This window comes from Rattus norvegicus, chromosome 17 (genome assembly GCF_021556685.1).
Source record: "Rattus norvegicus strain SHRSP/BbbUtx chromosome 17, alternate assembly SHRSP_T2T, whole genome shotgun sequence".
Taxonomy (NCBI): Eukaryota; Metazoa; Chordata; class Mammalia; order Rodentia; family Muridae; genus Rattus; species Rattus norvegicus.
The window spans coordinates 80,636,572-80,662,381 of record NC_141550.1 but is presented as its reverse complement, the minus strand read 5'-3'; the positions used below and the strand labels follow the sequence as shown (position 1 = coordinate 80,662,381).

General features: G+C 46.7%; 1 protein-coding gene across 10 annotated transcripts in view; it reads left to right on the top strand.

Annotated features, from left to right (window-relative positions):
* Frmd4a (FERM domain containing 4A) overlaps positions 1-25,810 on the top strand; it is a 588,018-nt gene that overhangs the window by 421,809 nt on the left and 140,399 nt on the right. For all 10 annotated transcript variants that reach the window (XM_087590786.1, XM_087590788.1, XM_087590784.1 and 7 more), the window contains 1 exon segment: positions 23,520-23,614. In XM_087590786.1, the coding sequence (XP_087446912.1) occupies positions 23,520-23,614 (95 nt within the window).

Below are 25,810 nucleotides of genomic sequence, written 5' to 3'. Positions count from 1 at the left end.
AGGAAACAGAAAGAACACGAGGAGTAGATTAGAAGACATGGAGGATCCTCCGTGGTTCTGTAAATGGCCATGTGTATGCTGTATGAGAGGAGTATAATTCAGATTTTGAGATGGGGTCTCACCGTGTAGTTCCAACTGATCACAAGCTCACAATTCTCCTGTGTTACTCTGCTTAGTGCGGGATTACAGGTGTATAAAACTATCTGTCCTCCTCTCTCCCTCTCCCTCTCCCTCTCCCTCTCCCTCCCTCCCACCACTGTGCGTGTGTGTCTGTGTCTGTGTCTGTGTCTGTGTCTGTGTGTCTGCATGTGTGTGCATGTGTGTACCAGACAACCTGAGATCTCATTCCTCAGTGGCTATCCACATTGTATTTTGGAGACAGGGTCTCTGGCTGGCTTAGAATTCACCAAATAAGCTAGATTGTTTGTTGAGTAAGACCTGGAGATCTACCTGTCTCTGCATCCCCAGTCCTGGGATACAATGATTCACCACCACCTCCACCCACCTTCTCATTTCTTAAGGGATGCAAGGTCAGCTGTCAGAGGTGAAGCACCTGGGAACCTATTGGTCAGAATGGAGAGATGAGACAGACCTCGGGTGACGGCATTTCGCCAGGGGGTAAAAGCCTAGAAGGTTCCCGTGCAGACTGACAGGTTCCAGCATACGGTGGGATGGCTGAAAACTTGACCCTGTGACCCTTTGTAACGGTTACACATCGCCACTTGCTGACTCGGGATATTGGGAAATTAGAATCAGTGTCAGTAAATAAGGTTAGAAGGCTTAGCTGGAACCCTTGACTTCTTGGAAGAAACTGTGACTCAGACCTTCACCTGTGTTGTGTGTGAGAAATTTCTTTCCAGAAAGAAATGAAAGGAGGGAGACAGGTGGCAGTTAATTGGTTTCAACTTAGGTTTGGGTGGTTTCTCCCAATAGTAAACCCCCTGTAGAAGCATTTCACTAACCTTGCTCTCCCCAAAAACATGCCTGGGAGAGACGGTCTGCATCAAGAACTGAGATATGCTTAACACATCTTTCCCATCCGAGATCTGGCACATTGAACTCTAAGACTCTGCCAAGAAACCCTACAGTTTAAAAAAAAAAATCTCAGGGTGGTTGCTTCCACGGGCTCTCTGGACCATTTAAAACCCTTCAGAGTAGTCCAGGAGTTCCTTTGGGGAACCACAACTTCTTAAGCCCCCTAGGAATAGGGCTAGATGAAATAACACTCAGGGAAATACTGCAGCTGGCTCTGGGGAGACATATATCCTACCTCAGCTCTCTCAAGGACCAGCCAGGTGGCTCCGAGGAGGCCATTTTTCTTTTCTGTGTTCTGTCATCCCAAAGTGATGATTTTACCAGGTGTAACTTCAGCACTCTGGGGGTGGAGGCAGGAAGATCACAAGTTCCAAGCCAGACTTACCTACTAGTCTCAAATGGAGGAGGGAAGAGGGCAGGGGGAGGGAGGAGAGGTATTCTATACCTTTCCCTCCTCATGTACACACATGCACATGAACACATGCGCATACACACCCTCACGTACATGCACACACACACACACACACACACACACGCACACACACACACACACACGCACACACACCATGATCTAAATAATTTCTTACCAGGCTCTTTCCCAGGGTCTCCGTCTTGGGCTCTGATGCTTTGGGTTCCGTTAGATGACACCTTGGTGACATGTCCTGTATGCCATCAGAGTAAATTATCTGATTGTCTGTTAGCCAAATTGGAGCTAAGAGAAAAGTTGGATGGAGAATCATTTCAGAGCTGAGAGTGAGGTCTTAATGTAGCTCAGAGAGGGATCCAAGGAGAGTGTCAACTTCGTCAGCTCAAATCGTCAGCTCACTGCGTCCCCAGTGCCTTTAAGTCACTCACTTTTAATGGTCTTCCTGGACAGAATCCCCGCATCCATGTGGCCTGTCCCGGTGCCCATCCCTTTTCTCTGGATGTCTTTCGTGATCCTCAAGACTGCCCAATGGACCGGAAATTTCAGGCTCATCAATTTAGCTTTCCTGAGGCCCCAGGAGATGAAATTAGTCTCTTCAAAACTTTCCCTTCCATGTCAGACCCTCACGTCCTTTAACTATTCAGAAATGATTACTTAGAATCCTGGAAGGAGCCTCAGGGGTAAGGGGTCTGATTCCACCCATTCTTCTTCCTCTTGGAGCAAAAGACCAGGGGCTGAGCTCATGTCTGCAAGCAGGGCTATATTTTAGGAAAGACTGAAGTAATTTGTGTCCAGAGACTGGCTGCTAGCTATTTCTTCCCCCCTTCTCTTGCATTGGAAGTGCTGGGGATAAAAACCCAGGGTCTCCTGGTAGACAAGCGTTCTGCTGCTCAGCCATATCCTACAACCTCCAGAACCCAGCTTTGCTACTTGGATATATGGTCTTTTTAAAAATACCTTACATACTCTTGGCGATAAAAACCTCTTTCTGTGGGCCCAGTTAGGTGTGTGTGTGTGTGTGTGTGTGTGTGTGTGTGTGTGTGTGTGTGTGTGTGTATGTTTGTGTGTGTGTATGTGTGTGTAATATAATATATATACATATATATATTATACACTGTGTATGTTTCTGTGTCAGAGATCATCTTAAAGACCCCATAACTGATGACAATGGCTGACAGACTTACTCTAGACTCCTTTCAAAAACTTATAATTTGGGAGAAAGCGGGCACAGACATCATCTGGTATAGCTCAGGCTGTCTTCAAACTCTCTATGGAACTGAGGATGGCCTTGCGATTCTGATCCTCCTGCCTGCATTGGAATTTCATATGTGTACCGCCACAGCTGGTTTTGTGCTGGAGACGGAGCCCAGGGCTCCACGCATGTTAGGCAAACACTACCATATAAGGTACTTCCTGAGCCCCTCCCAGTTTGAATTTTTAGCACAACCAAATAGCACCTTTTCACTTCGAAGACATCTTTTAACAGTTGTTTTGAGGCATAATTGAACTTTATAAAATTATATGTGCTTTGATTTCTTTTGTTTAAAATGTGGTCTCGCGATGCAGGCCAAGCTGTCTAGAACACCGTTGTGCCATCTACTCTGACCTGACACTCACAAATTTTCTGGCTTAACCTTCTAAGAGGAACAGAGATGCGCCCTATCACAAATGGTCAGAACTGCAGGCATTCGAAGCATACGATGTGCTTGTCTTGACCTGTGTGTATTCCTGTGGACCATAGAAGGGCCCTTGGCTAGTTTTTACAACTACACAAACGCCCTCTGATCCCCTAGACTCCCTGCCCTCCCCCAACCAGTCTTTCTGGCTTTGGGTGGAAGCCACTGGTCATTGCCACAAGGTGACCCATAGATAGCTGAGCCAGCAGTTTGTTTCTGAGTGTCACCAGACTGGGACATTTTCAGGAGCACTTAGAGGAAAGTCGGGTAGCCACCAACTTTTGCTTGCTTATCATTCCATGCCTTCACCCAGACTGCAAGAATGGGTATGTGGGGGCCAGAAAGGCACCGTGGGACAGTGCTCTAGCCTTGAAGGGCTCTCAAGAACAGTGAGGGAAAGCTGTGTTGTACTCCTGTGAGGCAGACCCAGCTCTCTGTGGGCGGAAAGTTTTACTTCTTCTTGGCAGTGATCCAGAGAGCCTGAGTATGGAGAACTCTGGGACCTGGTTTTTGCTGTTGTGGGTGGTTTGGTTTTTGCTTTGTCGTTGTTGTTGTTGTTTCAAAAGTAAATCTCAGTACAGTGCTTAAGAAGCACACTGGCCATGCAGGACAGGACGCTGGCTCTAGGGTGGGCAGCAGAGCAGGTGCCCGTGAGGGACTGGAGTTGCTACCCTTCCAGGAGACTCTGTTCATCTCTCCCTGACCTCTCTTGGTTTTCTGCTTTGGCAAATACTTACACGATCAGGCTTTGAACTCCTGGGAAAGTTTCTTGTTGCCCTCCCAGGTGTGTAGACAAAAAAAAAAACAAAAAACAAAAAACAAAAAAAAAAAACAGAGTAAGCAAAAGGCACCGGAGTTCTGTTCTTTCCTGGATGTTGAGTTATAAAAGTTGGCTTTCATACAGAGGCCATTCTCTTTAATCAAAGAACAAAAGACACACGGCAAAGACTAGACATCTGTCTCGTGGCTCCAACCCAGCAAATGAACAGTCCCTGTGGCTTTCTTTACATCATGGACAGCTACTCAGACCCCTAAAACCCGCATTATGCCCCACATCTTTCGTTACTGCTGTTGTGCCAGGTGCCCACTCTGCATTGCATCCTGGGAAGCAGTCACTCCATGGCCATCATCCATGTGCCACTGGGTGACTTATTCAGAATGACACCAGGGAAGGCAATTTAGGGTCGGATATGTTGCAATGTTCTGTGGCACTTAAAACAGAAAAAGAGAAGTAGTGCCTTATCTTCTTGAAAAGCGAGACATGTTACTTCAAGTGGCATTTACATGCCATCGACCTCCAATTTAAGCCAGGAGGAAATGAGCCATATCTCAAATCACTGAGATTTCCTTCTTAGACTAGTCGTGAAAAAAAAAAAAGATTAATAAAGAAAAAAACAGGTTCTAAGTTGCATACAATTTGTGGATTTATCTTCCCTGGTAGAAATACATCCCCGCAAAGGCCAAAGGCTCAGATGACCTTCAGAGGACTGTGCTTTGTGACATCACTGTATACCTGTATTTGTGTCTTTATTCTTTACCTTTTTAACATGCTGTATCCATGAATCAGTAGAAGGGTGAGGCCGTAAAAATGGCATAGTGGTAGATTATCAATTTTTAGTATTGGGAAGGGTTTGTGCGTGAGCGTGTTCAACTCCCTTGCCCAATTTAGAAGACATCACTGATCTTAAATTTTTATTGTCTACCGTATTTAATGGATATAAAAATGTCAGTTTTGTGCAACAAATAATTCTAGATATTGGCTGCTCAGCCATGAGACGCATACTCAGTCACCTGCTTTAAAACAACACTATAGCTTTAAGTTGTATATGTTGGGTAGGGGTTTATTATCATTATCATTATTATTATTATTATTATTATTATTATTATTAAATACAACTTGTAAAATGTGCCTAGTGCCTTGAGCCTGCTTAGAAAACATTCGAGTAGCCAAGACTTTATTAGCAAGGAAAGTGGGCTTGGGTTTGGGTTGCCCTGGTCCGGGTATTGCTGGGGCTGGAATGTAGACCTGGTCATGGTAGGCCAGCAGTATTCCAAGGCTCAGCTGCCCATGTCTGTGTTAATAATAATTCTACTTGGGCCCAGAGGTTAAGAGCACTGGTTGCTCTTCCAGAGGTCCTGAGTTCAATTCCCAGCAACCACATGGTGGCTCACAACCATCTGTAATGGAATCCGATGCCCTCTTCTGGTGTGTCTGAAGACAGCGACAGTGTACTTATAATAAATAAATCTTTAAAATAATTAATAATAATAATAATAATAATTCTACTCAAAATTTTCATATAATAGCCCCTTAAGGGGGAAAAAAAAGAAATAATATAGTCCATAGGCTGTGTTTTTACAAAGAGGCTTAGGAGGGAACTCACTTAGCACCTTCTGACTGATTCATTCTACAGAAGGGAAATGAGGCAGTGCCTCGAGGTATGGAAAGCACACCTTTCCTCTAGCCCAGCGCCTTACCTTAAGGAACTCCCTGGGGAAAGGAAGTCCAGATTGGAGATCCAGGTGTGAACAGCTGCCTAGTTACCCGGGCTACAGTTTGGCCAAGCAGGATCTCCAACAGAGAGAAGTTAAACAAGCCCCAGGGTCTGAAGCTGCAACAACAGATTAGATGGCTGTGCTGGGATCATACTGGCTGAGGGTAGGGGTTAGTTCTACTGGGGTAGGACTGGATTAAAGGACGTCCATGATAGCAGGCTGTAGATCCTCCAACTTTTCTGTATTCAGAACTGCAGAATTCTGAAGTCAGTGGAGTTGGGATGAGAATCTTGCTCTCTGCTCTTGCAAGAGCTTGGATGAACCTAAACGGTAACTCACATCTTCTGATCTCCCTTCTCCAGGAGAGAAGGGAAATGAGGTGATGCCTCAGGGTGTGAAAAGCCCCATCTTTCTTTTTCTGGTTGTTGATGCCTAGGGGAATGAAACCCAGAACCACCCGCATGTTACCACCAAGCTACTTGTGGCTTTGGAGGAAGACAAGCTTTCATTGTTTTTCCTTTGAACACAGCCTTGACTTCCTGGAAAGTCAGCCAAGCTGACTGAGAGTCTGGGGAAGACAGCTATGCAGACAATGACATCCCCTTTGTGCCCGTGACTTGGGCCACAGTCTGACCTTCCCTCCTGCATATGAAGGGAAGAGGTGAGAGGTGACAGCTCCAAGCCCAATGGACACTCAGCCTGGCAGCTGATGACACTGGCTGCCCTGGGGTCATAGCCTGTGATGATTCCCCTCTTACAGGCTGACGCGCCATTGTGAATGCAAAGCCTATTATCTCTATTCCAGAAAGGAGAATGGGAGGCCTCAAGAGAGCGAGAGAGGCCAGCTGAGGAAACACACAATACAGCTGTAGATGAGGTCATGGCTAGGCTCCAGTGGCGGGTGACAAGGAGGGGTCAGAGGGTCTGAGGCATCGCATGGGAACTATCTCATTAAGAGTCTTTCAGTTAAATGTTGCAGAGTGTCCTGCCAGCCCCAGATATAGTTAATGAAATGCTTAGGACAAAAGGAGACCGGGAGGAGAGAAGGGCAGAGCAGAAAGCCTGCCTTTACCCTGAGTCTCCTTCGGTCACACTGGCACAGCTTCCTCAGCTCGCTAGCACGGGTGGGAGACAGTGGGCCCTCCATGCTGGACCCAGAGCTGAAGAGTCCTAGTGAGCAAGGGAAAATTCCCAGTGGTAGATGCTTCTCTGAACCAGCTATGGGAACGCAACCCCAAAACCTCAGTACTTAATGGGCTGAGTAAGAAGGATCATGATTTTGAGGCTAATCTGGGCTACATAGCAAGAGCATATATATTAAAATATATATATCAGAGACTGGGGCTGGAGGATGTAGCTGAGTTGTCTCCCTCTTGGGTGTGCAAGGCCCTCGGTTCCATCCCAAGCGCTACAGAAAAGAAAGCAGAAATGGCCAGCAGAGGGAGGGTGGGAAAAAGAGAGGGAGGAGGAAATAAAAGAAAAGATACCTCACTGGCCCTGCTGAGTAAGAGATCAGCAAGCAGCTTTGGGAGATTCTGGACTTGGCAGGAGTCGGAGGCGAGCAGGTGAGTTAGCTAAAGGCTCAATGGAGGATCGAGGAAACAGAACCGAAGCTCACGTTGGTTTCCATCGGTCTGAAAGCTCCTCTTCTCCCGGCTTCACCATGCATCCGGTCATCGTGTGTTCATTCATCGTGTGTCCATCCATGCACCCACCCCGCTGACCACCCAGCTCGGTGGAAATAAAGGACCTGTGTTAGTTACTTACCTAATTGCTGCAACAAAGACCTGAGCAAAACAGGTTAGGGACAGAAGGCTTTATTTGGGCTTACACTGGAGGGGTGTAGTTTATTTAGTGGAGAATTTATGGAGGACAGAGCTTGAGGTAGCTGGCTACTGCCGGTCTCCAGTTAGGAAGCAGAGAGCTGAAGGCAGGACTATTTGACTCGCTCTTTTTCCTTTGTTATACACCTTAGCTCCTGGAGTGGCGCCACCCACGTTTAGAGTGGGTCTTCCCACCTCTAGTAACCCTGTCTAGAATTCCCTCACAGACGTGTCCAGAGGCTTGTCTCCTTAATTGAGACCCTGCCCTGTTGACAAACAGTAACCACTACAGAGATAGACCAACCAACTTTCGGAGCAAAGTCGGAAACGTGTTGGGGCAGATGCCCCAGGATGACTTAAGTAACTCGCTGAGGGTGCGGGGCTCAGTGAGCCCAGCTACAGAGCTGCTGGATCAGGTGGAGCAGGTACCCCGACACCTGTGTGCAAACCAAGTGTTACTCTCCACAGACAGCATGGCTGCAGAACAGGGTCAGGAATTAAGTTCAGAATAGAAAAAGGAGGGGCACTACATCAAAAGAAAGATCTCTTGAGAGGCCGAACGTGCTATGCTAGAATCGAGCTGTAGAGCGACTCTTGACCCTCTCTGCCACCCCAGCGCTCACTGTGCTTCTCTCTCCTACACCTCTGAGATGCTTGTCAAACTACCAAAGAGGAAACACAGTTCAAAGCCATCCCCATTTCCCTGCCAACTGTACCAGCACTTTCCGTCCATCTTCAGGTCCAAGGGCTCACGTGAGCTCCATCCATCTGCTTTTGGTTTTCTGTGTGTAACTTTTTGCACACTTCCCCTTCCTTCCGATCAGTCTGCTGGGGCTGTTTCCCTTTGCTTATATTGGGGCTGACTTCACGTGTCAACCGCCCTGTTTTAGACTATTTAAAATTCTGGAAGCCTCCTGTAAAAAAAAAAAAATTGTTTGGAAATGAATAGGGAGTAGGAAAATATTAAAAAAATTTTTGTGAATTTATGTGCACTTGTGAATGTGTGTGTGTGAGTGTATGCATGTGTGTGTATATGTGTGTTCACATTGTGTGGGGGCAAACATATGCAGAGATACACAAACACATGTGAAGGCTCAGTGTTGACATCTGGTGTTTTTCTTAGTTTCTGCCTCCTTACACATTGAAGCAAAGCCAGACTTGTAGTTTGATTTCAGGATCAAGGCGGAGTGCAGCGCCAGGCAGCTTAACAATGACTGACACAGGCAAGTGTTTTAGCCCCTGATAAAACTCCGCCTCCCAGACTTTCTGACCAAACCCACATCTGTAAATGCCCAGCACCAGTTCTCTCTGGGGTATCACGCTAGGTTTCGGAAGACTGCACATCTGCGCCACGTTGCGATGGCTGCACAGACAGCGTGCGTGCTGGGCTGTCTGCACGACTAGACCAGAAGCCATTTGTGTCAGCTGAGTTGTGTTTACCTCAGAAACTCTGTTGGAGACATTCTCTCCGATGCCCCTGGTTGGCTCTTCTTGGGATAGGGGCTTGCCTCTCCTACCAGCAAGCCCCAGAGGTGCCTGTCTCCTCTGTCGCCTCAGCGATGGAAGAACAAGTGCATGCTGCCATGCCTGACTTTTTAAATGTGTGTTTTGGTGAGGAAGCTGAGGCCCTCACATGCCTATGGCAAGCGCTTTGCTGACTGAGCCGTCTGCCCAGATCTCTTTTGTCTGCTCTTGAAGTCCATCCTTTGCTCTACACACTCAAACCCTGTGTCCATCAGCAAGAATTACAGTGTTCTCCCTTATCATTCACACAAATACCTTGCCAACCACCACCACCCCTTCCCCCCGCCCTAGGATATGCCTGAAGCTACCCACAGTACCGAAGCCTATGTCTACCCTGTCTTTTCTCTCTATATACATACCCACGATGTCTCATTGATAAATTAGACATAGGAAGAGATTAAAAGCTAATGATAAAATAGAACGGTGGTGACAACGTGCTGTTACAAACGCTGTGTGATGTCTTGAGAGAGTTAAGGCAAGCAGCCATGCTGGCAAACCCCTGTCATCCCAGCACTTGGGTTTCTCAGGCAAGAGGATTATGAGTTCAAGGCCAGCGTGTGCTCCCTGGTCCCAAAAAGAAAAAAAAATGTGAGGGAAAAATGTTAATATTTTATTGTCATTGACATTAGTATCTTGTCGGTGTAATTCATACATTAGTGTCGTAGGGGGTAATATTTTATCAACGTAATTTGTATTGGTATCTGTATTTCCGGCCCATGTTGACTGTGTGTGATTGGAAAATACAGGAAACAGAACCGTAGATAATGAGAAACGATAGTAATTTATTTATCTCATCGTGACCACGTTGGGGGAGCTTCGCCTTATGACCCCCATCTCCCTGTCTTATACATAACACTTTACACTCTGTGAGCCTCCTGTACGTTATGCCTTTAGAGAGTAATGGGGTGTAGGAAAATAATAAAAACATTTGCATATGATGTGTGCGTGTGTATGGGTGTGTATGTGTGCAGTGTATACTGTGTGTTCATGTGTGTGTGGGCAAACATATGCAGAGACACACAAACACATGTGGAGGCCCCGTGTTAACATCCAATGTTTTCCTCAGTTCCTGTCTCCTTATCCATTGAGACAAACTTTCTTGCCGGGATGGAGCTAACTCTTTTGGCTAATCTGGCTAGCCAGTTGGCTTTCAGGGCTTTTCCGTCTTGGCCTCTTGCACTCCGGAATACAGGCGGGGCAGTACACCTGCCCAGTTTTTAAGTAGGTTCTAGACATCTGAACTCTGGTCCTCACACTTGCAAAGCACGAACTTTACCCACTGATTCCCCCCAAATAATAGATTTTACCCAAGCACAAGGAGGTTACGGAAACTGGGCCAGAGCCACTACTGTAAAGATCTGTCACCGGGTCTCACCCTAAATGCCCCATCTGTGTTGTGATTGTTGATAAACCTGCTTCAAGAGGTGGAGTGGCAGTCTTCCGTCTTCTGCTGGGGCTCCTTTAATTAGCATATCAGAACACATCAGGAAGCTTATGTTGTCTTTTATATAGTTGCAGGGGGGCAGGGAGCATGAAACTTTTTCAGGAATAAATATTTTTCAGCCTTAAATTGATCTTCCCTTCCTAGCCTCCCAGGGATCTGGTACTCCTGGACTTTTTCATTATTCTCCTGCCCTGGTGAGAGTGCATTTGTAATTGCACCAAAAGCCACATCAGCAGCAGAGCAGAATACATCTCTCCAGCCCAGGCAGCATAGTCCTGCCAGCAAGAGCTATCCACAGGGAGCACGCATGGGGAGAGCACTCAGGGACCTTCCAAGTTAAAATGCTAACAAACATCGGAGAGTCTCCAGGCATATTCCTGGAGCTAGAGAGAGAGTAAGTCTCTCTGTCTCTGTCTTTCTGTCTCTGTCTCTGTGTGTGTCTTTCTATCTGTATCTCTCTGTGTCTCCTTTCTTTTGTCCTTTCTCTCCCTCTCCCTACCCTATAGGCATAATTTTAACTGAACAGAGGCAGTAGGCAGGACAAATGTGATAAGGCATTTCTACAGTGGATGGGGCAGATATTTTACAGATAACAGGCGAGAGGTGGGTGCTATTTAGGGCTAGGCTGTGGAGGACATTCTGGTTCAAAGGAAGCTGTCTGCTTTCTGTTCTCCTTCCTGTCAGGATGATTTATTCACGGTTTCCAAGGCAGAGGATGGCAGTTCATGAAAAGGAGGACTTAGATTGTAATAGATAAGTCCCTTGTCAGAGCAATAAAGGACTGGGGGATTCTTACAGGGATTCAGTCTCTGGTTGAAGAAGAAAGATGAGACCATTTTTACTGAGCCCCCGCTGTTTACCAGGAACTTTGTAAGTGATCATTTATTGAACCGTCCCTAAAAGCTTGAGAGGTAGATATTATTGTTCCAGTGTCTCATAACTGAGCGGCATAGACTTCACAGTTGGGTTTTGGAGCCCCATGATCGGTGACAGAAAGAGAGAGAGAGAGAGAGAGAGAGAGAGAGAGAGAGAGAGACAGAGAGAGAGACAGAGAGAGACAGAGAGAGACAGAGAGAGACAGAGAGAGACAGAGAGACAGAGAGACAGAGACAGAGAGAGAAAAAGAGAGGGTGTGTGTGTGTTTTAAAGAGAATTCATGCCTATATTATTTTAGTCCCGCCCCCCAAACTTCTACTTCTCACCAGCAGTATACCACAAGTCACCAGCAGTATACCACAAGTCACCAGCAGTATACCACAAGTCAAAATGGTAGCAGTAAAGCCACAGTCTCGGAACACTAGGCAAAAGACATCAGGTAAACAGAGATCCTTCTGTCTGTTAGCAGACAGGGTAGCAAAAAAACGATGTCACCTTTATCCTTCATCTCCAGCCCTGTGCCACATACACCCTCTTCACAACCCTTAACTCCAGCTGTCATTACGTATGAGAGTGACCGTACAGACACCTTGGCCTTATCAATGACTTCATGCCCTCTACGCGTGCCGTGGAGTACCAATTTCAAGACTTGAGTTTCAGTGGCCGTTCTCCGATTCTGGGACAATGCCCTCTTCTGCAGTTCCCTGGGGATGAAGCAAGGGGAATAATTATCGGCGCTTCGGGGTAAAAGCCCAAGAGACTAGATGTGGCTCTCCCAGCCCAATATGCCAATTAAAGAGATTAGCAATGGTGAAAAGCAGAGAAAGAGGCTCAATCAATCAATCACTCTCTTCTAAGTGTGCAGGAGGACACGAGAAGAGAGTCTTGTTACCCTAAGTCTATCTTTGGGGTACTGACATGAACTTTAGGTTTAAATAGAGGGGGAAATGGGGCAGGGGCAATGGGAGTACATGCTGTAGGAGTCCGGGTGCAGGTGTGGTTTGGGTAATCCCAGCCTCGGTCCTGGTCCACAAGACGGTCTCAGGCACAAGACTGAGTTGTCTGCTCCTGCTCTAAGCCACAGCCTTGTCATCAAGGACAGGCATCGTCATACGTGGGATGGTCTCTCCTGAAAGACCTGGCTGTTCCTAGAATCTAAGGTGACTGAGTTTACAGTGAATTGTAGCTATTCAGGTGCTTCGTGGAGATGCAGAAGAATTTCTAGAAATCTGACCATAAAATGCCTCTGCCACTCTGGTATCTGTGTCATTGGCCTTGGTGGGAAACAGATGGGTTCTGGGCACACGAGAATTCATACAGCTATGTGCAGAGGTGAGCAGTCGGCCCACAGTAAAGGAGGCCGGCAAAGCGAAGGGAGAGAGTCCAGGTTTGTGCCAAGTAAGGAGTGAGTGCTTTTCTGCAAGAGCAGCTTCTAATGACTGTTAGATTATAATTCTGTGTGCAGTATCATGAGGACTTCCAGTTTGAATGAGTCCTGGCACCCACTGGCCACTGGCCCAGGAGAAGCATAATAATCCTCTAATATGTCCTTTGATCTTAGAGGACTTAACTTCATCTCCCGGGGAACTAAGGATGTAAGCATCCAAAGACACAGCTACATTCCCCATAGCGCAAGTGTGTGTGTGTGTGTGTCTGTGTGTGTCTGTGTGTGTATCTGTGTGTGTATCTGTGTGTGTGTGTCTGTGTGTGTGTCTCTGTGTGTGTCTCTGTGTATGTGTGTGTATGTGTCTGTATGTGTGTGTGTGTCTGTGTGTATCTGTGTGTGTATCTGTGTGTGTCTGTGTGTGTGTCTGTGTCTGTGTGTCTGTGTGTGTGCTTTTATGTGCTTGTGTGTTATGTATCTGTGTGGTTGTGTGTGCATGTGTGCATTATGTACATGTGTTATAAGTATGTGTGTGTGTGCTTTTATGTGCTTGTGTGTTATGTGTGTGTGCATGTGTGCGTTATGTACGTAGTGTGTGTATGTTATGTGTATGTGTGTCTGTGTGTACGTGTGTGTGTGTGTGTGTGTACCTGGTATATTCGGGTCTATGTGCACATATGTAAGCTCCACAGAGCCTTTTTTCTCCACCTTCCCAGTACTAAGATCATAAATACATCCATCATGCTATTTTGTGTGGGCACTAAGGTTCCATACTCAAGTTTTCATTCTTACTTACTTAACTGGCGTTTTACTGAGTGTCTCCCAAAGCCAAGCAACTTAAACAAACCAACAAAAAACAGGAAAAAAAAACTATTTATTTATTTAGCATTCGTATGTGTACTTGCCTAAGCTTATCGTGGTGCCCACTGAGGCCAGGGAGTATCAGATAACCCTGGAATTGGAGTCAGTAGTGTCACCTCATATGGATGCTGGGAACCAAATCTAGGTCCTCTGGGAAAGCAGTAAACTCTCTTAGTCATTGAACCATCACTCTAACCCCTCCCCCACTCCCAGGCATCTTTTTAAAGAGAAAACAGTGGATGAGAGTGAATGTGTAGCAGAAGATGAAGCTTGGAAGCCCAGGATTAAATTCAGTTCAGCATCTCCATACTCACTAGAAATACTGCATAATTTAGGCCAGAGATTCGAGAGGCCTTTCTGACATAGGCAAGCTGAGGGCTGTGTTTCTCCCACCAAAGCAAATCTATTGTTCATTAACAGTCCTGTGACATCACCCTAAGCAGGATGGAGTCTGGGTGGGGGTGGGGGGGTGCTATGTGAATTTCAGAGGCAGGAGGGATGCCCTAATGAACACCTGCCTACCTTCCAGAGCCCCTGGGGGAGTCCTATGCAAAGCAGGCTCCCCAGCGGGTCAGGGTAGTTCTTTGCATTTATAGAGGAGCAATTATTATGTCTGTCTGTCAAAGCCTTCATTGGGCATCATTTAAGTCGGTGAGGAAGAAAGATTTCCTCTCAAACTCATAGCAGGTTTGACTTTCCTGGTGCCTCACTCAGACCAGGTTGTATTTGAGGACGTGGATGAGACCATAAGAAAATAAAAGGAAGCAAGCGCGAGGCCCTGGGTTCAGTCCCCAGCTCCGAAAAAAAGAAAGAATAAAAAAAAGAAAAGAAAAGAAAAGGAAGCAATCAAGAGAAGAAAATGTTAAGAGGCAGGTGGGGAGGAGGGTAAGAAGCTTTAAAGGGTTCCCAAGAGAGACTTCACCCCCAAGGCAAGACTCTTGGAAGATTTGCAGAGAAAGACAGAGACAGACAGAGACAGAGACAGACAGAGACAGAGACAGACAGAGACAGAGACAGAGACAGAGACAGAGACAGAGACAGACAGAGACAGAGACAGAGACAGAGAGATTGTGGAAGGAGCCTACCTTGATTGTAGTTGGCATGCAGAGAAGTTTCAGGGGAGGGTCCGTACTTTGCTACCAGGTTAGGAAAAGGGGATCCTTCTTGCACATTGCAATGAGTCTCTAGAGGTATATGATCTGATTGAAACCCTGAAACATTCGTTCACGGACGTCTCTATTGGAAGTGGAGCGAGGGCCACCATGTGCATGTGGCGGTCAGATAACAACCTCATGGGATTCAGTTTTCTCCTTCCGTCATGTGAATCCCAGGGATCAAACTCAGGTCATAAGGTTTAGTGGCGAGCCTCTTTACCCACTGAGACATCCTTTACCTTGCTGCCCTGGCCCTGTCTAGCTGTTGGGGGGGGGCGGGGGGAGCACTGCGTACATTCTCTGCATCATGGCTGCCTCTAAAGAGTGTCTGTATAACCATCCCTGCCTGGGGTCTGCCTCCATGCTGGGCTAGGCTGACACTAAATACTCTACCCATTCATCTGTCTCACTTTGCCAATAAAAACCTTTATTAAATGGACCGGGGAATACCACAATTTGTAAAGTGCTTGCCTGCAGTTATGAAGCCTGAGGTGGATTCCCCCGAACCCATGGGAGGCGGGGAGAGGGGTTGTTGTTTTGGTGTGTGTGTGTGTGTGTGTGTGTGTGTGTGTTTAAAGTGGGTTAAGGTGGCCCACTCCACGGCTGGGGAGTCAAAGATGGGAAGCTCTTCCCCATAGAGAAATACCTTTCCTACATATTGGAGAAGGGGCCAAGCCCTATACCTCTTGTGAGTCTGCAAAAAGCAAATGGCTTCAGTGTGTCCCCTGCTCCACTGGAGAGGCTAATCACCAGAGCCCCTAGGGTAGCAGGGGAGGGGCAGCTGTCAGAACCTGCTGTGCAGAATCCACAGAGGATGACCTCATGCACTACCCTCCCCCTTCCCCGAGAATCAGAGCAGCCAATGAGCACTAACTGGGCTGAGTGAGGAGGATGCAGGGTTATAAGGACAAACCCTTCCTCACTCCTCTACCCAAAGTTGTCCTCCACCCAGGCTTCCGGAGGAGTGAATCCCAGCCCTCTGTAGCCAGAAAGAAGGGGCTGATGTGCCATCATTCCTCCTGGAAATGGCCTTTTCTTCAGTCTCCTTGCTGTGGCCACTCCTAAGGAGTAGGAATCACCATCCATGAGGTCTTGGGACCCCCAGTTCCTTGGCACATAGAGTGGGTAGGCACACTAACAGGTAAAGCTGGACAAAGCACCTGTAGCTGTGTCATGTGGGTAGGCAAGCCCCCATCTGCTCAGTGGAAAACGTGCACCTTGCAGTAACAAGACAAGAATACCCCCGGCAACCAGGCATGTTGGCATCCATCTATAATGCTAGTGTTTCTGGAGAGAGCCAGAGTTTCCTTTGCCGGGGGTGGGGGGGAATTCTTAGTCTTATTAGTAAAATATTTTTAAAACAGGCTTCAAAGGAAGTTCAGAGATGGTTTCATTGAAATTTGAGAGAAAAAAACCTACAGGATGTGTAAGCTGAAAATCTCAGGAGCTGCCAGGAATATAGGAGATGGGGTGTGTGTGTGGGGGGGGGGGTGTTTTAAGTCAAACATGGAGATAAGAGAGATGGTGAGAAAGTCCAGTGTCAGGGAGGACATGCTCAGGCTGAAGGCCCCTGTCAGGGAGAGCATGCACGGGCTGGAGATTCCCGTTTGAAGGGATGGGTAAGACATGTGTAGGGCGAGGCTGTCATGTGTGTTCCGGAGACACCTGCTTTCAGGTTAATGTTAAGTCCTAGGCAAAGGACTGTACCAGGAATACAGGGCTCAAAATAGAGAGACGTCTTATTAAGAGGGGAAGAGCCCTCCCAAGAGTGGGGGGAACCTATAAACTAAGGAAGGAACCAGAAGCACTGGGGTTGGGGACCTGAGCCTTTACAGGGTGTTGACATAGCACCCACTTCTCCCGTTTGTATTTTGTGCGTGCTCTGGTATTTGGATGAAGCCCTAGTGGGAAAGGGTTTCCTGTCTTCTTCATACTGACTTCTTTCTCCAGTCACACAAGAGTTCAGGAAGGCTGAGGTAGGGGGAATTCCAAGTTCAGGGTCAGCACATGGGAACTCTAGGTCAAAGAGTCGGCTGAGATGAGAACAGCCTGCCAGTGCCATGGAGCCCACTGGTGACCAGTGTAGATAGTGACAGGAATGAAGAACTGAAATAATATCGACTGGTGCGATACTCACTTCATACCACACACTGCGGTTTGCATAAGCCGTCCTTCATTTTACCCTCACGACAGCCTGACAGCCTGTGACAGTCATTATCATCATTTTACAGGAGAGGGGGCTAAGGGGCAGTGGGGTTAAGCAACTTGCTCCAGATTGTTTAAGGAAAATGAAGTATGTCGAGAGACAAGATTTACTAACTCGAGAGGATTTTTGAATGAACACGTACAACTTCTGCGAGGGCCAAGTAGCTTGTGGGAGGGGAAGCAGTTTGATTTGATCGTGGCGTGAAGAAGAATATTCTAGAACCTTTCGTGCAACTAAATCCAACCCATCATCTGACAGACGAGAAGGCAGAGGACAAGAGTTTCCGTCATTTTGTCCCCCGGTCATCCGTCTGGAAGTGAGTGCCTGTCAAGTCCAAAGTGGGTGCTGTAGATGCATGTGCAAGATGCATGCCCACACACGTGGAGGCCAGAGGTTGACACTGAATTTCTTCCTCGCTTGTTCCCGACTATAATTTTACCATAGGATCTTTCACTGAACCTGGAGCTCCCTAATCTGGCTAAGCTGGCTGAAGGCAAGCCCAGGGTGTGTGTCTACCTCCCCAGCCCTGGGGTCAGAAGTACATGCCACCATATCTAGCCTTTAACACAGGTGCCGGAAATCCAAACTTGGGGTCCCATGCTTGTGTGGCAAGCACTTTACCAAGTGAGCTTTTCCCAGCCCCTAGTGCTGTTTTGATCATGGCGGCCACTTAACGCCTCCTGGAAGAAGCAGGAAAGTGCTGGAAGAGCACAGGACCTAAACGGACACCTTAGATAAAATAAAGTGACTATGCCTAAGGGAGTCAGCACCCTCAACCTCACATGCGTCTGTCTGTGTGGTGAACTCAGAGCAACAAAGACTCACTGCCCCTTCCCCACCCCCGACCACTGACATGAGGTAGCTGTGCAGGTGTCCCAGCTCAGTTTGGGAACATTTTTAGCACCGTGGTGGCTCCAATGTGCCAGTCACAAGGAAAAGTCATTATCCAGGTATAAAGAGGGAAGCAATCTGACAGGGAAGACAGGACAATCGTTCCAGTTAAAAGGGTAGAGAAGCCAGTGAGAGAATAGAGTTAAATACAGGCTGGGAGAAAGCCCATCTTTAGTTCACTGACATCCCCACCAGCACGCCCAGTGACCCTGAAGAAACTGGCATAGCTCACCAAGGACACACAGGGCTTGCTTTGCCTACGATGCCTTCGGGCCTCTGCCCTGTTTGTCCCATCAAACTCCATGGGGCTCTGGGGCTCTTTTTCTGGCCTCTCTCCCAGCCAGATCCCTGCAAGGCTCCACAAATGTTTACAGCACCAGTAATTGGCAAATTACAATCAGCAGGATTCTATAAACATCCCTTCCGACTGCATAACAGCCAAGGTTTCTGCCTAAAAGGCAGGCAGTTCACTCCAGAGGAGCTGAAGGAAATTTCAGGATTGCCGGAGCTCCTCAGTCGCCATCCTGTCAGGGTGGAACGTTGTCCTCCTCTGCAGGATTGGGGAAATTAAGGCGTTGATGCCATCGACGGCCCAGACCTTATGGAGACGCAGTGACAGAGTCAGGCACGACGCACCATGGTGCAGAGATAACGAATGACCTCACAGTCTCAGTAGAGCAGCGAGAGGTCCTGGATTTCAGGGGCTGGGTTCTGCTCTGCCTCTTAGGGATGAAAGCAAAGCTGGGCTGTTGTTTGTCACCTTGACAACTGAAAGACACGTGTGGGGGTTCTACGAAGACTTCAGATAAACAGTTACAAACTCAATGTCTTCTAGAATCTTCTGTCATCTCCCCATCACTGATCTGATCCCTCTATTTTTATTTTTTTATTATATGTGTGTCTATGTGTATCAATACGTGTGTGTTAGGATTGAAATCTCGGCCCGTGCCCGGACAGAAGACGCTCAATGGCCATGGTTCCACTTGGAAGAGGTTTAATGAAAGAAGAGTAGGAGAGAGGAAAAGTGGCCAGCCATGGGCACATGGAGGGGGGATGGGGGCAAGAACAGAAAAGAACAAAGAGCAAGAGGGGCAAGAGAGGGTAAGAGGGAATAAGAGAGAAGAGGGGAGAAGCAGCCCCTTTTATAGTGTCAGGCACAGCTGGCTGTTGCTAGGCAATTGTGGGGCGGAGCATACCTGGCTGCTGTCAGGTAGCTGTGGGGATGGAGCTTAAACAGTGTGTGTGTGCGTGTGTGTGTGTGGGTGTGTGTGTGTGTGTGTGTGTACAGGTGCATGTGCACGCACACACACAGATACATGTGCATTTAGATCATGTGCATGGGAAGATCAGCTTCCCATGTCACTCCTTGGGCACCTTCCATATATATATATATATATATATATATATATATATATATATATATGTATGTATGTATGTATATATATATTTATTTATGTTATAGTGTAGCCTGGCTGACCTTGAGCCATAAGGATCTGCCTGTCTGTGCCTCCTGAGCCTGGATCACAAGCAGGAACCACCGACCCTATCTTTAACCCTCCATTTTCCTGTGGCTACTGTTTTCTAGTTTCACAGGAGAGAAGTTAGTTCATTCCATACAGTGGACGTCTCAGGGTGCTGGGGTCTAGTTTCCTTGCTGCACTCCCATTGGTTGGCATGACTTTTTTTTTTTTAATTGATAGTCGTCTGACAGTATCACAAGCATATAAAAAGCATTCTGGTTACTTGCCCCACACACTTTTTAACTTGCCTTCTGGAGACCAAACTCAGGCCCTCATGGCTTGTGAGGCGGGTAAGTACCTCACAGGCTTGTGTCTCCCCAGCGGGAATGTCCTCATGATGGGACTTTTCTTCCCTTTGGTCTACAATGCTATTCATGAAAAGCAGCCAATGGCTCCCCATGTTTCAGCAGATATTCACCAGAGAGGGACAGGTTTGTCATCCTCCTCCCCACCATGCTGTGGCTGCTCCAGCTGTTTAGTGGCATAGTGATAAGAAGAGGTCCCCATGAGGCTCCCAGAGGGCAGCCAGCCATTGTTCATTGCGTCGTGAAGCTGGGAAATCAGAGGAAGACTCACATTAGCTAAGTTCACGATGATGACGTATAGATCTGTAATTCGGTGTCCTGGTTCAGACCCAGCATTCTAGCCCTCACCCAGGCAGTTCCTTGACAACCCATGATCCTTGACCTCTTACCCAGGAAGTAGTAAAGTCAGCCCAGGCAGGATGCAGAGGAAGATTACCACCTTGAGGAAAGCTAAGGCTTTTGTTTGTTTGTTTGTTTGTTTGTTTTTTAGATTGGGGTAAATACACATAAATTTATCATGTTAACCATTTGGTATATTTACAATCCAGGGGCATTAACGACGTGCACAGTGTTATCGAAGAATCACCACTGTTTCCAAAATGTTGTCAGAAACTGAAGCAGAAACTCTATAGCCATCAAGTAGTAATCTCCCCGTCCTCTCCAATGCCTGGCAACCCCTGTGAAATCGCATGATCTTAGTTACTTATACAAGTGAGATATGTTACCACACTCATCATCTTTTTAACTTTCAGTTAGCCTGGCTTCAGTGTTTATTCATGTAGCATCTATCTGAATTTTGTTCCTCTTCAAGGCTGAGTAATATTCCACTGTGTGACTCCTGACTTTGTTTTGAGTTCTGGCTTGTAAAACTGGGAACAGCGTGTATGCTATCTCCAAGTCTTGGTTGGCGTCCTCTGTCATTTAGATAGCGATGGCATGTGTAGAAGCTCTCAGAACTGTGTCTGGGATACAGTAAGCCATGCCTCAGAAACTCCTGTGCAGGGAGGGCATGAGATTATAAGGCAGATGTAAGTGAATGTCAACTGAAGTTGTTCCATGTGTCCATTTCTGTCATTTCAAGGGTCTTAACTGGGTGAAAGAAACAAGTATTCAATGACTATTCAGCATGGCTGCCTTGTACATGTCCTTAGCTCCCTTCCTGCACACTGCATTTTCTCCTAACCATTTCTACAACTAATGAGTACCTCTCACCTACTGAATACATCTATGTATAAAATATGTATTCTCCAACCATGTTAGCTATTTCCTGTTGCTGTGATAAAACACTCTGACGAGAGGAAAAAAATGAGAATAAAGAGTTTATCTGGGCTTACAGTTCCAAGGAGTACAGTCCATCATGGCAGGGAAGCTATAGCAGCAGGGATCATGAGGCTGGCCTAGCAGTCATGAGGCAGAGAGATCACATTTCAAGAAGCAAAGAGTAGGACCAGGAAATGGCTATAAAACCTAAAAACCTACGTCCCGTGCCATGTGCCTCCACTTTCTAAAAGCTCCATGACCTTCCCAAATAGTACCATGAGGCGAGGACCCAGTGTTCAAATACAAGTGTCTGTGGGGAACATTTCTCATTCAGACCACCACACTGAGCAAAGATGTCTGGAGAGCTTTGAGCTGTTGTTCCCAGAGAGAGTGATCTCACAGCTGTCCTCTCCATAGTTCACAAGAACCCACAGTAAGTACTTTTTAGTCACACCTCATTTTCTAATGTCAGATTGACCCAGCGAGACTGCCCGGTCCTCCTCCCCTCTCCCCACCCATCAGATTTGAACTCAAGTGACTTTCTTCCCCACCCACTAGACTTGACTTCAAATGACTTTTAACATTTGCAAAAACCCAAATCCGTTCCAAGCGCTGAAGGAGTCTTGCTGGCAAGGACACTAAATCTAACACAGGTTCCCAGGACAAACGAAAAAGATAATCCTCAATCGGGGAAAAAAAAAAAAGATATTAAGATTTACTCTTGCTGTGTAACCCAGGCTAGCCTTGAGTCCCCCATTCCTCCTTACTGTAGCCTCCTAAGTGTTGGGGTTACGGATGTGTGATCCGGTGCCAAGCTCAAAATACTCCCAGAAACAACAAGCGTCACAGATAAGACTGTGGCTACTTTTAAAGGGGTTGCAGTCATTCTGACGGGTAAATTATAATCCACTGCATTATAAAAGCAGAGAACTTGCTGAGTCACTGCAACCCATAAATTAAATGCAGCCCAACGTCTTCTGGGAGGAACAGAGGCACGTGCAACCCAGCGCATCCCACGGCACTCGCCCGAGCTTCAGAGCTCAACTCTTGCAGCGTCTTTCATAATTCATTTGCAAAGCTCTGAGATGTGCCCCGTGCATCACCCCCCTGCATTCACAGTGCAGACTTCTTCCTATCATTGAAGAATGGTTTGACATCCAATCTTGAATTTCCTATTGGATTAGGCTCAGGTTGCGTAGAGTGCTGGGAACGGAAGCAGAGAGCATTAGAAGTGGTTGGTGCATCAAGGTGGCGTTTCCCACAGGTCTCTCATTTCCAGGGAAGGAAGTGTTCAAACCCATGTGGTCTAAGTGGTTTTCACTTCTGAGCTGATGGCTGTTGATGGAGGAGGAGGCAGAATCAACTGCTTGATCTCTGGGCCTGTATCTGCCCTGCATAACAGACAATCTCATAGGATTCTGAGGTTAAAGGATGTTTAAAGAGTGCTTAGGGGTTGGGGATTTAGCTCAGTGGTAGAGTGCTTGCCTAGCAAGCCCAAGACCCTGGGTTCAGTCCCCAGCTCCGAAAAAAAGAAAAAAGAAAAAAAAAAAAAAAAGAGTGCTTAGCACAGTACCTACCACACAGAGAAGACACACAGTTCCCGACCTACCCTGGAGGTCAGTGTAGGGATGTTAAACTTGACAGTGGTACAAATGCAGTCTTCGTTCAGTTAAAAGTGTGCTTTAAATTTTGCATCTGGATCTTTTCCCTGAGTCAGGCTATGAGGTACGATCTCTTCTAAGGATGCCCTAAGCCAGAGCCCCCAGTTCTCCAGACAGAGGGGCAGGTGTGTTTAACCTTTCCTTGTAGCAAGACAAGGTTGTCCAAGCTCCAGAAACTTGCAAGTTAGTTACAAACAGGTGTTAAGTAAGTTTGCCATTTTGTCTTGGTTTGCATTCCGGCTGCCCTGGAGCTCACACCTGTAGTAATGTGTTGCTAAACTCTGATATTCATATTAAATGTTTTTGGGCTTAACATTTTCCAATTACACTGGGTTTATCAGAAAGTAACTTTAGCCTAAGAATTCGAGGGTCTGCCTATGTTTGCTAAATAGACCAATTAAACAAGAGGTCTTCCTGTCAGAGCAGCATAAGGTAGGAAAGGAAAGTCACCAGGCTGGATAGCCCACTAAAGACAAAACTGCCATTTTTTTGACAGAACCAACCCTACATAGATCTGCTGCCTGGACCTTTGACTTGGCTGTTTAATACAGCAGTGTCTTAGTCTGTTTCTTTCGGTCTTTCTCTCTCTTCTTCCCTCCCTCTTGGCTTCCTCTCTGTGTACACCATGTAGCCCAGGCTAGCCTCAGACTTGCTATGTAGCAGAAGATGATTGTGAACTCCTGATCCTCCTGCCTCTGTTTCTCCTGCAACCCCATGAAGTATTCATGTACCATGACAGCCAGTTTTATGCTGCTCTGATAATTAAACACAGGGCTTCGTGCACGCCAGGCAAGAACCTTTCTTCCAACTGAACCACACCCAAAGCCCCTCTTTGGATTTTACAAAAGTCATTTGTGTTTATGTAGTGTGCCTGGGTTTTCAGGTATTTCACTGAGAACATGCTAGAGACACAAGGTGACGGCACAAGAGATGAAAATCTCTGAGTTAATCTCCTCCCTCTGTGCTCTTCTTCCAGCCCAAGCTTTTGGCTAAGGAGCTTCTTGACCTCGTGGCATCTCATTTCAACCTGAAGGAGAAGGAATACTTTGGAATAGCGTTCACAGATGAAACGTAAGTGCTGCCCAGAGCCCACAGACCCCAAACAAAGGAGCAGAATGTGAAATCACCCTCGCTCAGCTGTGCACAGCCAAATCGGCTGCGGGCCACTTGGGTCCCGTGGGGGCTGCAGGGTCAACCCAAGTTCACCATCTGAATTTCAAAAGCCGGAGATCATGCCTGGAGTGGCCAAAGGATATATAATTAGATGCTAATATTACCAAGTTATATTAGGTCAGTGTTCTTTAACCAAGCAGATTTGTGTTCAGACGAGTGTCTGAAATGTTTATTAAAAAAAAAAAAAAAGGTAGATCTCTGTGGGTTTAGTCTTCATGAAGGCTAAATGAAAATCTCAGGAAAATAAATGTTTCTCTCCAGTGTTGGAGTAACAATGACAGGAAGGGGGGTTGGTGATAAGTTCAGGGTAAGAGGTGACCTGGGCGGGTTCGCATTCTAAGCTGAAATAGAAGACAAAATGAAAGTTCATGTAAAACCATGATGTAAACCTGTGCTTGCCTTCAGCTGCCTTCCAGCTTGGGTCCGTACCATCGTGTTTTATAATAAAGGAAGGGATTGGTTCACTGAATGATTTTTTTTCTCTCTCTTACTGTACTGTTACCAAAGAGTTCAGTGACGATCAACCCAAATTCTTAGATAAGAATAAGCTAAGGAAGGTTCTTGCTTGGCATGCACGTATCGAGATGTGGGGGTGTGATTGAGCAATGAAGCACTTCCTAGGCATGTGTGGACCTTGGTTCCACTGGAACTGGGTGACAATTGTCTAAGGGACATCAATAATTCCTTGGCACAAAGAATGAAATGAGTGGGCCCAAGGCTGGAAGTCTATTAAACAGATGCCTAGACACCTCCCCCCTTGTCTTCCCGCAGTTTCTCCTCTCAGTGGTTTCTGGGAACGAGAAATAACCATCTCAGAGAGCCTACTCTCACTTTCCGTGTCTGCCCATGCTCTTCAAACTCTGCTTCCCAACCCCTTGCACCAGGAAACAAAACAAAAAAATAACCTACTTTAAACCTGGGTCTCCTCTGTCTGTATCCATGTCTGCATACCCCTCACATCTTTAGACTCATGAGCAGGGTTTCCTAAAATGCTCAGGTGAGGTTACTGGCTGGGAAGGCCAGTACAGTCAAGACCCTAAGAGTGCGGTAGGACCAGTGAGGTAGGATGAATTCTGAGGCAAGAACAGGCAGCCTCTGTGTTGGTCAGTGGGAGAACGACCTTACCCATCTATACTTGGCTGTGGTTGATCTTGGAGATCTGTGAGTTGACAAGATGTCCGCACGTGAGCACGAGGCCCTAACTTCAATCCCCAGAATTTAGGTTAAAAAAATAAAAGCCAAATTTGCTCAACTACACGTGCAATCCCAACATAGGGAAGGTAGAAATGTATTGGAAATTCCAACCAGCCAAGAATCAGCCATGAACTCGGACAGACAGAAAAGCTCTTCTCTGGGAATGGGCAGGAACCCAGGCTAATCAGTCCTTCACAATTTCTTATAGCTGTTAAAGGTCAGGGGACAGTGTGGCCACCTGAGGATAGTCTCTGAGTCCCAGGCCCACGGAAATGAATTTCTGTCACAGTTGGGCATGCTCACAGCAACAGAAATGGCAGGCATGAACATTTTACAGGTAGATGCCTTGAAGCGAGCAGTGAAAGCATACAAACATTTGAAACAATAAAAACTCTCCTTTCTTGTCAGGCAGAGCGGCACATGCCTTTAATCTCAGCACTCAGGAGGCGGAGGTGGGAGCATCCTTCTGAGTTCCAGGACAGCCAATGATATCTAGAGAGACCGTGTCTCAAGAACAAACCAAACTAACTAATAACAATAATTATCTCTTAGCAAACAGGATCTACTGTATAACCTTAAGATACTCGGCAAGTTTTTGTCTTCCTGGGACACAGAATGTGAACAGGTTGGCAGAAAGCAGCATACTCAAATAAATTTTTAACTCGTTGTAATTCTGCACACTCCTCTAGTTTTTAGGCAAAGACTTCCAGTAGGCTATCATAGAATAAAGTAATTCTTTGATTTTGCAGGATACACACACAGACACAGACACAGACACAGACACAGACACAGACACACAGACACACACACACACACACACAGAGAGAGAGAGAGAGAGAGAGAGAGAGAGAGAGAGAGAGAGATTCATATCATTTCTTCAGAGACAAACTGACCTCCTGG